At 23.2% G+C, this 15074-nt stretch overlaps 1 protein-coding gene across 1 annotated transcript; it reads left to right on the forward strand.

Annotated features, from left to right (window-relative positions):
* The first annotated feature begins 1364 nt into the window (after positions 1-1364).
* Positions 1365-8006, forward strand: LOC145844095 (uncharacterized). The gene is made up of 2 exons (XM_082951442.1): positions 1365-1860; positions 5903-8006. The coding sequence occupies exons 1-2, from the start codon at positions 1455-1457 to the stop codon at positions 5968-5970; spliced, it is 474 nt and encodes a 157-aa protein (XP_082807568.1). The 5' UTR covers positions 1365-1454; the 3' UTR covers positions 5971-8006.
* Positions 8007-15074: the final 7068 nt, after the last annotated feature.

Below are 15074 nucleotides of genomic sequence, written 5' to 3' on the forward strand. Positions count from 1 at the left end.
TAAAATAAGTGTATATACAACCCTTAAGCTAGAGCTGTTTGCTTTTTAAAGTTGCTTGTTTTAAGCATCAGCTTTTATTGCAACTTTGTTTTTCAAGTTTAAGTAGTAGAGTAGTTGAAGGTTTTTTTTGCAGTATCAATATGCTTTTAAATAAAATTCGCACTTAAGATTTCTATAACACTTTATGACTCAAGTGTTGTTGTTGTCTTTTCTTACTTAAGTATTTCAATTGGATAGTCGCAAGGTTATTATAGTTTAATCTTTTATTGTATCCTAACAATACAAACTTTTATAACATGATCTTTTTATCAACCAATCAGAAAATTATTATTTATCAAGCCCTAACCCTAAGTGAGAGTAATTTTTTAATGTAAAAATCTAACCAATTTTAGGTCTGAAGATGACTTGTTTATATCTAGAGTTTTAGTATCAAAGTTATGTTAGAAAATTGTCTATTTTTGATTTCAAATGTTTTTTGTTATACTTAGTAGGAAGGGCTTATAATAAAGTACAAATTACAAAGATTAATCCACTGTTTTACCATTATATAAAGTAAAGCACCTTAGATTACTATTTTTATTTACTTTTAGGTAGTTTTATTTGCAATTTAATAACAATTTTTACAGTAGTTAATGGAAGTTAAAAAGTTCAGTGCTATTAGTTATAAAACTTTTACCAAGTGAAAAGAGTTTGTTAACTATTTCTTTAAGTTTTAATATTTTAGATTTATGAAATTTGTAATTCTATCTAAGAATGAGAGAAATGTGGAATTTTAAAGTTTCAACTGTAATTTTAAGTTTATGTCTGACTTAATGTAAAACAGAGGTTTACTAATTATACAAAAATAATAAGTCTTTATAAATATTTTAGACAATTGACTTATTTTCACAAGGTTGCCAAAAAACCTGGAAATACCTGGAGTTTGACAAGTTAGGCAAAAAAAAAAACTTTGAATTTGAAAAATGTTGTAAAAAAACTGAATTTTTTAACACAAATAACTAAAAAACCTGGACTATAAAACAGTTTTTACATGTAAAATTGTAAAATTTAGATTATATACAGAAAATATAAAACATACAAGTTTTGCTTTACTTAGTTACCCTGTTATCAAATAAGTTTATAAAAAAGTAAAATTTCACTTATTTTTATTTTAATTATAAACTGTTATTTTTGTAAATAAATGTCACATTCTAATTTAGCTTCTAAAGTTTTCAAAATACTTTAAACTATTAAAAAGTTAACAAAACAACTTTCTTTAATTCAACTTTTTGTTTTATATAATAAAAGAGTTATTATTGTTTTTTTTTTTGCACTTTATTTTTTAACTATTCAGAAGTTATTATACCTCACGATTTCAGAAAAAAGTACAGTATATTTTACAAATTTTATTACATGAATTTGGAAAGTAATCTAGTTTTATACATATCTATCTTACAAATTATGTCATAAACTTAATGATGGGAGGAAAAGGAAACAATTCCCAATGGAAAAATGAAGCGCCAAAAAGGAACAAACCAAAATGTGCAAGAAACCTTTTTGGAGGAATGACTGTTGAAGACTGCCAGCAATTAGAAAACGAAGTGAAATGTATGCAAGAGGAAGAAGCTAAGCGTTTTTCAGAAGCCTGGAATTTTAATCCTACAACACAACAGCCAACAAATGGAAACTTTGAATGGAAATTGCTGGGAACTGTGCAGTCTCCGCACAATTGCAACAGTCATGTTAGTGTTACACATATACCAGCTGATGTTAGAGCTTACAATGCATTGCACTTGAAGGATAGTTCAATTAACCCAGTAGTACAATCATCTGATCCTCATTTGCTCACAGCTAAAAAGCAAAAATTAAGTAGCCCGTCAAGTAAGTATAAATTTATTATTTTGCTGTAGTTTTAAAGTTTTTACATTATTTAAATTGAATTTTTGCATTGTGTTAACTATAATATAACTTTAAAATAATTAACTTTATAATACAACTAACTTTATAAAAAGCATAGCTTATATAGTTTTTAATTAAATTTATAATATAATACTTTGCTTTCCTAACTTCAATTACTCATATTTTTTATGTATGTTTGGAGTTTTGTATATTATATACAGTGAACAAGGTAAATGTTTAAAATAATTAAATTTGTAATTTAAATAAATTTAACGTTAACAATCTCTTTAAGTGTTTTAACTGGTCAAACTTAGTGATAACTTGTTATTATATAATTGAGCAAAAGTTAACTATTTAATGTATTAAATTGTCATTTTTGTTTGTTTGCGAAATTAAATATCATACTTATAGGCATTATCGTATGTTTGATACTTTTATAAAACCATTTTGTTATATTATACATTTTATTGTTAGTACACAAAACAGGGTCCAAATTAATTTTAAGTTTATATAATTATGAAAGTTAATTCTGTTAAGGGCATTGGGGGTAAATCACCTTTTTTACAATTTAGTTTTATTTTGATGAGTTGTAACTAAGCTACAAGTTGCTTTTTACAGATTTTTTAAATAATCAATATATTTTTGAGATATAGAAGGTCAAAGTCGGAGGCTACAATAGGATCCTTACTGTAGGCGCAAACTAAAACGGTAAATAACTAAAAATCTATCTCCTCCTACGCTTTTTGAGATAAATACCTCAAACTTTCAGGAAATGTTCCTTGCAATATTTAAAAAATTCTGTTGGAACAAACAAAATTCTAAAAAGTTTAAAAATAAAAATTTTACAACAAAAAAACAAAACAAAACTTTTTTTGTGTGTTTTTTATAATTTTTTTTCAAGTTCCTTGCAACAAAAATTTTTCAAATATTGCAAGGAACATTTCCTGAAAGTTTAAGGTATTTATCCCAAAAAACGTAGGAGAAGATGGATTTTTAGTGAAATAGTCTTTTTTTGCATGGTTTAATTTTGCGCTTCCCATAAGGAACCTATTGTTGCCTCGGACTTTGACCTTCTATATCTCAAATATTGTTTTGAGTTTTTAAAATCTGTAAAAAGCATCTTGTAGCTTAGTTAAAACTCTATAAAATAAGATCAAATTGTGAAAATAGTGATTTAACCCCTTTATTGCCCTTAATAGATGAAAATCTTAATGATAACTTTTTAAAGAATATTTTTTCTTACTTTTTATAACCAAAAAGCTTTATTCTGTTAAATAAATTGTTGAAGTTTTTCGATGTTAAAGTTTTTAACCTATCAGCTCAACTTTTAGAGGCATAAGGGGGAGGTATTTCCTTTTTTTTACAACTTGATTTAATTTTAAATAATTTATAATATATTGAGTTTTACATAAGGTATAAGTTGGATCATATCACTATAACTCTGTCTTTAATTGTTTTTAAGATAAACAATGTGTTTTTTAAGACTTATTCCTCAAATGATCAGGAAATGACCTTTGCAATTTTTAGAAAATTTTTCAGTAACAAATAAATTAAAAAAATAAAAATTATAGGTCAAAAGAAGTTTATTTTAAATTAAATTTTGTAGAAAAAACTAATTTTAGTTAAATATTTAAAATTCTTTATGAGAGATATTTCTAAATATTGCAAGGAGCATTTCCTGAAATTTTGAGATTTTTATCTTAAAAATAGCATAAGGAGATAGATTTTTGGCAATTTTTGTTTATTCACTATTTTACAAAATTCCCCCCTAAAAATAGCCTATTGTTCTCCCTCACCTTATTTGTTCTTTAGCTTTCACAAAAGATTTTTTTTTGTTTCACCAATTTAATCAGTTTGTAGATTTATAAGTAAATTATTTGAATTATTTTTTTTATTGATGTAAAGTTTCAAAATATAAAAAGCTTCCCAGGCTTCTATTTGAAAATGCTAATTTAATAACAATAAAAAGGCTACTTGTTAAATATATTTTTTATGTTATAAATAAAACAAATTTTCAGGGTTTTCATAAATTTAATCATTTAATTGAAGTAATTTGAATGTAGAATTTGTTTCAAATGTAAGTCATTTTTTATTAAGCGTAAAGGGTTTTTAAAGAATTGACTTTTACATGTTTTTATAAGTTTTTAAATTTTTGTTATACTTGGGTTATAAAAATCTTAAATTAAGGGCATAAGGTGTCCAATGTTTTATTTACAAAATGCTATGTATAACTATTTTTCTTAGGAGCAATAAACCTCAAATTTTTAAGAAGTATTCCTTGCAAAGTTTAGAAAAATATGTTGGAGTATTTTTCAAATATTAAAAGTTAAATGATAAATAAAATGCTATATTTTAAGTTTATTTAAAATAAAAAATTAGTAATAGAAAATTGATTTATTTAATTTACATAAATTTTACAAAGCCTAGACTAAGTTAGTTTTTAAATGACTTCTCCATAATTTAAGAATAAATATGTTTTTAGTGAAATAATCTTTTTTTAACCTCTTTTATTTTGGAATTTCTTAAACTTTGATTGCTTTCTAAAACTGCAATTTGTAGTATAGTTAGTAGAAATAAGACAAAAAAAGTTTGAATATTCTTTATGCCCTTAATGTAAAAATTTCTATACTTTTGAACAGTTGCCTTAAAAATCTGGATAGTTATGTATAAGTTATAAATAAAATTTACTTTTATGAAATTTAATATTAGAAAAGCTGCACAGTGTAAGTTTATTTATTAGAACTAGAAGATTTTTTTTTGCTGAATATTAGAATAATCTTTAAAAGTAACTTAAATTTATTGCACGAGTTCTCATTTAAGAGTGAATTATATTTTTTACAAGTTTAAACTAACTGTTTTACTTGCAACTTAACTTATTTCTACCTTATCAAGTTTAAACTAAAAATTTAACATGTGCTTTTATTATATCATTAAAGTACAAGTGAAATAATGGAAATAAATTTCCCAAACATAATTTAATTTTCATGTAATTTCACTAACATAAAAAGCTGTGCAACTCGTTTTAAGTACACGTATAACTAGTTGTGTGCCCAATTAGAATTATATGTGGCATAAGTTGTTAGCCATACTGCTTTTACTTCAAGCAAAGTAGTATTTGGGAACAGGTTATTTTGTTTTAAGTTTACTTTTTACTTGTGCTAGTGTTTACTACTCGATTACTAGGTTCTCTTGTTTTACTTTTATGTGAAATAAGTTCAAATTTTCGTCCAATGTCATTTAACTAAAAAGTGAATAAAAGACTACTTTAGTAGTTTGTTAATATATATATATATATATATTTAAACTGGTAGTTTTATTATTTAAATAAGCTACATTTCTTAAAATATAAATAACTGTTCAAAATATAGTTTTAATTGTTTGCTAACAAAAGATCCTAGTAAAGTAACTTCACTGGAATATAAATAAAAATATGGTTTTTCATAAACACTAAAAACCGACACATACTTCTTAATTAAATTTTGCATTAGTTGTCGCAAATGTACAAGTTTTATATAATTAAAAAATCTTTTAAGTTATATATTTTAAATAAATACTTTTTTTTTAAGTAACAGTAAACATTTTAATTCTAACTTGTTGATTGATTCTTGAAAATATTTGGTCTAAATAAAGTATAAACTTATTTCAATTGAAACAAAATCCTTAATACTATTAGTTATCGAATTACTACTTGTTACGATAACAGTTACATAATTTAAATGCTGTAGTAAAATGCTTAAAGAGAAATTACTTTATTTGGTTTGTAGTTGTTATGCTTGTATGCAATTCAGCAGTTTAAATACTTTAGAACAATTTTAATTTAATTCTCTATTAGTATTTTAGCACTTTTCGTTGTTTTTAATGTTGTAAATATTGGAAACAATTAACAATACCTTTGTAATAGTGGTTGTCAATGTAAATATACTTATGTTTATAGTTGTAATTTTAAAAGATAGTATTTCACAAACTAGTCTATCTATTTATCATACACACAACTTGAAAAGTATTATATAAATAACTTTTTTAGGTAATCATCAAGTTGATAAAAATAATCCAAATGAAACAACTGGTGGAAGTAAACTTCATAAAAATTAGTTCTTAAATATCATTTCTACAATACCTGTGACAGCATCTAAAATTAAAAACTTTACAGCACCTAATTTCCGTCCAAAGCTTCTTTTAAATCTTATAGTATTCAACCAAGAAAGCTATTTTCTATATTTTATGTAATCTTAAATTATATGATAAATTTAACTCAATTTAAAGTTTGAAACTTGGTTGTAGTTTTTTTTTTAAATAGCTGCAGAAATATTTTAATTTATACAAATATATTTTGTTAATGCTTTATAATGATAGAATATGTTTTTTATAAAAATCATCAAAAAATATTACACCCTGGATCTACCTAAAAATATTGATAAGCACTCAGTATATCATAGTGTTTGGAACTATAATTTCAATAGTAGTTTAACGAAGATTTTTTTGCTTTATTTAGAAATAATATTGACCCATATACATGAAGTTTTTAAATTTCAAATGAAGTTACAATATTTTGAATCTTACTTTAAAGTACCATATAAAAGTTTGCAGCTGTTTATAATTTATATCTCTGTTTGACACATAAGGCACTAAATTATAAGATGTATTTAGTTTTGTTTTTTCATAGTTTTTAATTTACGAAGCTTGATTTATTTTTGTTTTTATTCTGGTTTATCTTTGATTTTGTTACTTTTTGCTTTTGTTTAAAATATGCTTTTCTGTTAATTTATTATTTTTTAAATAGTTGATGTTGTAGCAGCCGTTGATTTAATGAAGTAAATGGCTTTTTTACTTTAAAACGTAATAGCTTACTGCAAACATAAAGTAGTAATTACTAAAAGGTACAGAATAATTTTTTCAACATGTAGCAATTAAACTTGCCTGAAAAGACTGATTATTTACATGCCTTGTTTCTAAACTCAATTTTAGTTGTGCAATTTTTAGTTTCGTATTATATAAGGTAAGTAAGATAACTGTGTTAAGAAATTTGAGCCGGCTTGATTGAAAATTAAATCATAGTTTTTGATTCACTCAAAAATTTTCTATTACCCAAGGTTATATTAAAAAGAAATAAACAGTAGTACAAAGTACTTCAAAATTGACTTTTCTTAAAAGATGGCTTGTTTATGTTTTAAAATAAAAATAGCTTGTAACTAAAAGCTGTCTCAAATAAATTTTATACTAAGAAATAGAAATTAATTTATAAGTTTTAGTAGGTTTAAATTCAAGAAATAAACGATTGTATTTTAAAACATGATTTTTTTTATTCTAGTTGTTCAAGTTCTAATAATTACATTTAATTTAATTATGATTAAGTTATGTTATGGTCAAGTTTTATATGTTTTTTTTTTACATTGCACATTAGTCTTTTAAAGTGTGGGTTTTTCACGGCTAACATTAGTAGTCCTGTTTTGTATTGTTATCCTGTAATTTTTTTATGCTTTATAAGCCTTTACTGGAATTTATAAATGCTTTTATTCATTTATTTATCAAACTTTCAAAGGTTTCTAGAATTAATTGTTTTTGTCTTGAAGCTAAGTCATGACCTTATTTTTGAATCGACTTTCTTGTACAAAGAGTTTTTTCACTGTTTTAATTTCACACGTTTTTATTCCAAAGAAGTCATTTTAATCTGTTCTGATTTTCTTATCACAGAAGGCAAATTATCATGCAATAGTTGAGAACAACATTGTCAAACTTGTTTTTATAAATATTTTGTTATAAAATAATTACATTTTTTTCCTTTTAAAAACTTGTTTCATTACCAGCTGATTATTGATAAAAGTTGAATTGGTTTAACACAATCAGTTTTGTAATCAGGAAAAAATCCAAAATTTTTATCTATTCCTTCTGTTTATTTTTTGGCTGCCACTGCACTGTGAGCACTTTTATAATTATTTATTATGTTGCGTTTGTATTACACTACTGTGTTTGCATTATTTTGTTTTGGTTTCTCCATAAAGTCAGAGCTTTTTATTAGTTTTGTTTGATTTTTTTTTTGAATTTACCGAAATAAAAATAACTTTTTTGTATAGACCTATTCTGGAAACATATAAAGTACTAAAATTGTTTGTGTACGTTTTCAGTTTTGTATTACCACAATAAACTATCGTTTTGTATTTATAGATACTTCGTCTTTTATTATTATTATCGTTTTTGATTAAAAAAAATTACTATGAAAATATTTTACCTTAAAGTATTTATTATGTGTAACTGAATTTTTTTAAATCTTATATTGTTGTTCAAAACCTACAAGCGACGAGTTATTAAGATATTTTTTTATTATTATGCTTAAAATAATTAAGTTGTTAAATTAGGCTATTCTGCTTAAAGTAATCTAAATTAGACACAAAATAGATCTTTTAGTTTAAATTTCAGTTTAACATATTATACAAAACTGCTAATCACACAAGTAATTTTTTTAGTTACAATATAAACAACTAAATTTTATTTTACAAACTTATATATGATAGCAAATTTCCTAGAGTCAATAAGAAACTTAATTTTTTAAAAAGCTGACTTGTTGCATCTTTAAAATAGACTGTAATAATTGAATGTTATACTGTTTTTTGAAATGAATTGCTTTTTGAAGTCAAGTAACTTGATATCTATCGATAGTTACCAACTTTTTATAGTATCACAATTAAATTAAATATATAGTCTCATCTTTAATTCAAATTAAATAACAAATCAAAAAACGTAAACACAACTGACTATAATAGTGCAGTTTGTCACATGTTGTTAAGAGTATATTATTTGTATCATAAATTTATTTGTTACATAATAAATTTCTATAGTTTTTAAGCTGATAAATTAAAACTTATTCCTTCTCTTAAATGCTTAAATTACTATAAATTACATCATTGTTAACACAATAAATACATAAAAACGTTCAGTTTATTATTTCTTAACAGCAATAATATTTATAAATTATTTCTAAGTGCTTTATTAAAATTACAATAGGGCTGTTTTATAACTTTCAAGTTTAGTAAACGTTGACAAATATTTTTTTCATTGAGTTGTATCGGTGAAAACAGTCATGTGTTAAACTTTTTATAATGTGATACTACAATGATAGGAGTAAAAAATATTAGCTTAAAAAAAAAACTATGAACTATATAGTTGGAACCGAAATTTAAAACTAAAAGTATTAAACTTATACGAAATGATTTGCAGATATCTTATCATATTGCATACAGCATGTACAAATTTATTATAATGTTTTTAATTTCTGCAATTCTTGAATCAATCCTGTTGTATTCATTCTTTTAAAAGATAGATTATTTGCAACAGTAAAAGGATTATTTTTTTAAACAAACTTTAAAATAAGCTATAGATTTAAGAAATCTTTTATAACATATTAGGTTTAGTTGAAGAAAATACACTTAATAAACGAAAAGTACTATAAAAACTGCTTAAAAATTGGTGTACTTTAAAAGTATTTTTTTCTTATATTGAACGGAAATTATTTAGAAGTATTTGCTAAACTACTACAGTTTTTATGATAATCTGCATTCACTCAAAAACAAAATTACACGCCGGGGCAAGATACACGCCCAAACAATGCATTCATCCATGCGTGAAAAAATTTGGCTTGGAAATTTACTACTGAGAAAACTTGCACTCAAAAACCATTCAATTAAAAAACATGTAGCTTAAAAACGCCAGATAACGGTTGTTGTTACTGTAAAAATTTCAATTGATTAAGTTTTTAACATTAAGTTAAAGCAAAAAATTATACATCTAATTTTAGACGAAAATAGCTTAACTATTGTATATATTTATTTGTAGAATAAGTTGCTTAATTTGTTTTAAAGAAATTCTTTAATTAATAAAATGGTTAGGAAATTAATTTACTATAATAAAGGTAATTAAAGATTTTTTAAAAGACATTACTACTGCAAGCACTTGGCTTGTTCAAGTATTGAACAACTTTGTTTTGATAACTTTTGTAAAAAAAATAGTAGCCCTTACATACTTCAGTTCCTTATTTAGACTGCACTATAGAAGAAACGTAAACAGAAATTCTCGATAGTAGATAATACCTGGTAGGACTTTTCTATGGGTACATTTTTTTTCTGCATAACAACAACAGCAAATAAGAAAAGTTTAATAATGATTTTGACGACATCATACTTTTGTTGTTGGTAATTTTTAGAGTTTTAATTTTGTAAACAAAAAAAGTTGAATTAACTTAAAAATTTTATTTTATATTGTTTGTATTTGTATAAAAAAATTAATAAAGAAGAAAAAAATATATATAGAATATATACCTTTAAAATGTTTATAACTTCCAAACTTGATCTCAGATATATACTTAATAATCTATCATTTTCAATTGAAATTTCTCAATTGTGAAAGGTTTTAGTACGGAACTAATTAGCGCATAAAGGCTAAAAAAACATAATATTTTCAAATGTTTAAAACACAAGAATACTTTTGCTAATTGGTTTATGTTGATATTGGCTTATAATTTCATCAAACAGCTGTAAACCAAATTAAACTGTTTTGGATATTTGTAAACTTTACTTGATACCAGTGGCGTCGCGTGGTATTTTTGTTAGGGGGTGCTGCAGATGGAGTTGTCAACTTAAAAAAATCCCCTAATTTGAAACACTAAAATAAAGCTCAAGGAGTTAGAGAGAAATAGGGAAATTTTCAAGCTAAAAGTCTTTAAGATACTAGCTTAAATACTTCTTAATATGAATATAAAAAAAAACATGATATACTTAAAAATATATATTTTATACTTTTATAATTAATTTGAAATATACGAGAAATTTGTTTAAAAGTACTTAATGAAGTAAATATATTACTATGTTGCTAAAAAAGTTTATCATAATACAGTACATAAATTTACAATATATCATACATTGATAAAAAGTTTGTATATATTAACATAACTTAATTATAAGAGCAAAATAAGTTTTTTTTTTACAGATTAAAAAAATATTTATTTTTCGTGTTTAAATAACTTCTTACAATACAACTTTAAAAAAATTAAAAACTACGTATTTAACTATTTAAGTATCAATGCTTTTATTAACAAAAAAAACGAAAACATGTTTAAAAAATTAAAACTAAGGATCAAAAAATTTCATTAATAACTTTTTTGTAGATTATAAAGTTAACTCAAAAAGTAAAATAACTTTTAAAGCAATTAAAAACAAATTGCTTTAAACAGTAACTTTGTTTCTTTTGAGTTACTTACTTATTTTTCAATAGTAAAAAATAACATTAAAATTGAAAAAAAATCACACGAGAAGGAATTTTCTTTTAAAACTTTTACAATGCAACACAAAGGTCTTGAAAAAGTTATAATTATTACAGCAGTAAAAAAAATTGACTTTATTATTAAAATAGTTTTACACACTAAAAAATTAAATAAAATTCTACATACGTTTTGAAACATATATAATTTTAATATCACTTATAAAAAACTAAAAAGAAAAATTTATTCAGAATTAGCTTTCAATATAGATAATAAACAAATAAAGCAAAGTTTGTTTAAAAGGTTTTTGTTTGCAAATTAAATAACTACAAGTTGTAAAATAACCTTTATAAGTTTATATCTAGGATCAAAAAATTATTATCTAAAACAACTAACTTTTACTAAAAACATAATTGAAGTTAAGTCAGAATTAGTTATCATCAGTGGCGTCGCGTGGTATTTTTGTTAGGGGGTGCTGCAGATGGAGTTGTCAACTTAAAAAAATCCCCTAATTTGAAACACTAAAATAAAGCTCAAGGAGTTAGAGAGAAATAGGGAAATTTTCAAGCTAAAAGTCTTTAAGATACTAGCTTAAATACTTCTTAATATGAATATAAAAAAAAACATGATATACTTAAAAATATATATTTTATACTTTTATAATTAATTTGAAATATACGAGAAATTTGTTTAAAAGTACTTAATGAAGTAAATATATTACTATGTTGCTAAAAAAGTTTATCATAATACAGTACATAAATTTACAATATATCATACATTGATAAAAAGTTTGTATATATTAACATAACTTAATTATAAGAGCAAAATAAGTTTTTTTTTTACAGATTAAAAAAATATTTATTTTTCGTGTTTAAATAACTTCTTACAATACAACTTTAAAAAAATTAAAAACTACGTATTTAACTATTTAAGTATCAATGCTTTTATTAACAAAAAAAACGAAAACATGTTTAAAAAATTAAAACTAAGGATCAAAAAATTTCATTAATAACTTTTTTGTAGATTATAAAGTTAACTCAAAAAGTAAAATAACTTTTAAAGCAATTAAAAACAAATTGCTTTAAACAGTAACTTTGTTTCTTTTGAGTTACTTACTTATTTTTCAATAGTAAAAAATAACATTAAAATTGAAAAAAAATCACACGAGAAGGAATTTTCTTTTAAAACTTTTACAATGCAACACAAAGGTCTTGAAAAAGTTATAATTATTACAGCAGTAAAAAAAATTGACTTTATTATTAAAATAGTTTTACACACTAAAAAATTAAATAAAATTCTACATACGTTTTGAAACATATATAATTTTAATATCACTTATAAAAAACTAAAAAGAAAAATTTATTCAGAATTAGCTTTCAATATAGATAATAAACAAATAAAGCAAAGTTTGTTTAAAAGGTTTTTGTTTGCAAATTAAATAACTACAAGTTGTAAAATAACCTTTATAAGTTTATATCTAGGATCAAAAAATTATTATCTAAAACAACTAACTTTTACTAAAAACATAATTGAAGTTAAGTCAGAATTAGTTATCATATACAAAATTAACAAACAAAGCAAAATCTATGTGATAGTTCTTAATTTGTTGACTAAAAAAAAATAAAATTTGTAAAATAACCTACAAGAATTATAATCTAATTAATGAAATACTAACTAAAAACATATAATGTATCTGAAAAAAAATAAAACATAAAGTTTAGTCAAAAGTAGCATTCAGTACAGAGAATTAAAAATAAAATAAAATATTTTAGGTAGTTCCTATTTGCAAACTATTAAAATTAAAAGTTTGAAAGTAACATATAAACTTTAATACTTAATAACAATAAATATTAATCAAAAACACAAAACAAAATAATCTTAATTAATGTCAGCTAAAAAATATATTAGGATGAAACAATGTTTCAAATATACCTTAGCTCTAAAGACTTAAGTTATAAAGCTAACATTTTAGTTAAAACTGCAACAATCTTTGTAAACATAATAACTTTTTCCTCATAATATATTTTCTTTTTAAAGTAACAAACACATATATAAAATAAAATAATTTTTTTCATATAGTTCAAACTTTTAGCTTAGTCATATAATAAACTTCAAACCTCTTGATGTACACTCTTGGGTAATTGAAATATCTGGTGTTGGTCTGCTGTTTTTTAACTTGAGCTTTTCAACCTCATACAAAGCATTTATATCAAGGCGTTTAAGCTGATCCACAGTCCATTCTTTATAATTTGTAGTTTGCATGTTGTTATTTTTTAAAACAACCTAAAAAATTAATTATGCTCGTGTTGAACTATTTGTGAAAATCTTTACACGGTACTGATATTTCAAAGCTTTTTTTTTTTAATGTGAAAAGTATCTTGTAATATATAAGTAACGCTTTAATACAATTTCTAATGCTAATTTTTGTTATAAAAATATGATAGACCCCCTATGTCCTTTGTATTAAACAACTTTTTCATTTAAATTAGATAGATAAAACTTGTTAGTTTTAAAACAGGTTGATATAAGTTTAACTATGAGAATTGTCTTTTGTTGTGTAAGTAAGTTTATCTAAAAACTTTAATGTATTTGCCTAAAAAATCAAATTGGAGATAAACAATTAGTTTTTCTTTTGTTAAGTCAGTTTGTACTTTCCTCTCTTTATAAAATTTTAGTGCTCTCCAACTTTAATTAACTATATGTCAAAATTCAATTCAAAGAGCAATTCAAAACAATTTATAGTTTACTTTAAAGTCTACAAAGTAAGCTCAAGCTGTATTAACCTATTTTATAAATGCTTTAATATCAATTTAAATTTCATGTCAAACCATACAGAAACCATGGAGTGGTATCAGAGTTCTTTTTAAATTTTTTTTTGTTATTTTGATCAAAATCAAATAGATGCTTAAAATAAAACTAGGGCAACAACAGGTTCTTTATGTAAGCAATTTTACAGAAAAAAAAACAATTTCACTATATCTTACCTTTTCCTTTATTTTCAGCAATTGTTAACTAAGTTTTTAAGCAAAATAATTAAGATTTTTTGAAATTTTTTAAGAATAGAGTTTTCAATTTTTGAGTGGTATTTAGTTTAAAATATTTTTTTTATATCTTTAATCATAATCTTGTTCTAAATATTTTTACATTAAGTTGAGAAAACTTTAGGTTGTAGATCTAAACTTGAAAATTTTTATTTTTTACACAATTTTTATTATCAATATAAGGCAGTTACATTTAAAACTTGCATGTAACTTGTTAGCTACATATTGCTTATTTCAATATTAAAAATTATCAAACAAAGTTAGTAATATTTAAAAGAAATTCAATCATTTTATGTAAATAAGATAGGTAGTCTTTGTTTTCTTTTACTTTAAGGTAATCTGGAATAAAAAATTATGATATATAAAAAAAAAACTTAATGACCATTTTTTAAAGAATTATCAATAAAACACACACAAATTTATTGAGTTTTGAATTTTTTTTTATAATATCCTTTAAAAACTTGTTAAAACTATTGGCTTATATAGATTTTTTTGTATATGTGTTGACCACTGGGTTTTGATCTTGCAACTTCCACCTCAAAAACTAAACTTTGCTTTCACTGTATTCAAGTTGTTTACATTTAGTAGTTTTTTCAATGTACAATGTTCAAAAACTAATTAGCAGTATATTCATATTCACTATATTCTTTATATTCAGTTTAATTCACATAACGCTGCATTGAATGCAGCTCCAAAAATAAGCTTTTCAACAACTTTTTGTATAGGATATTTGTATATGTTTAAAATGCAGCACACACAGTTTCAGCTTGCAGCGCCAGCCACTTAACGAATATTTGAAAATTGAATGTAAAATTTGAAAAACTAACAAGTTTATCAAGTTCAATTAAAAAAAGCAGGAAAACTGAAACAAAGGGAAATTTTCTTGTTTTTTCTTTTTTTTTTTGAAT

The sequence above is a fragment of the Thalia democratica genome, chromosome 9 (assembly GCF_965202585.1).
Source record: "Thalia democratica chromosome 9, ktThaDemo2.hap1.1, whole genome shotgun sequence".
Taxonomy (NCBI): domain Eukaryota; kingdom Metazoa; phylum Chordata; class Thaliacea; order Salpida; family Salpidae; genus Thalia; species Thalia democratica.

Coding starts and splice junctions, on each gene's coding strand:
- LOC145844095 (XM_082951442.1), top strand. CDS start 1,455: ATGATGGGAGGAAAAGGAAACAATTCCCAATGGAAAAATGAAGCGCCA. Junction 1,861..5,902: donor AAAATTAAGTAGCCCGTCAA/GTAAGTATAAAT, acceptor TAACTTTTTTAG/GTAATCATCAAGTTGATAAA.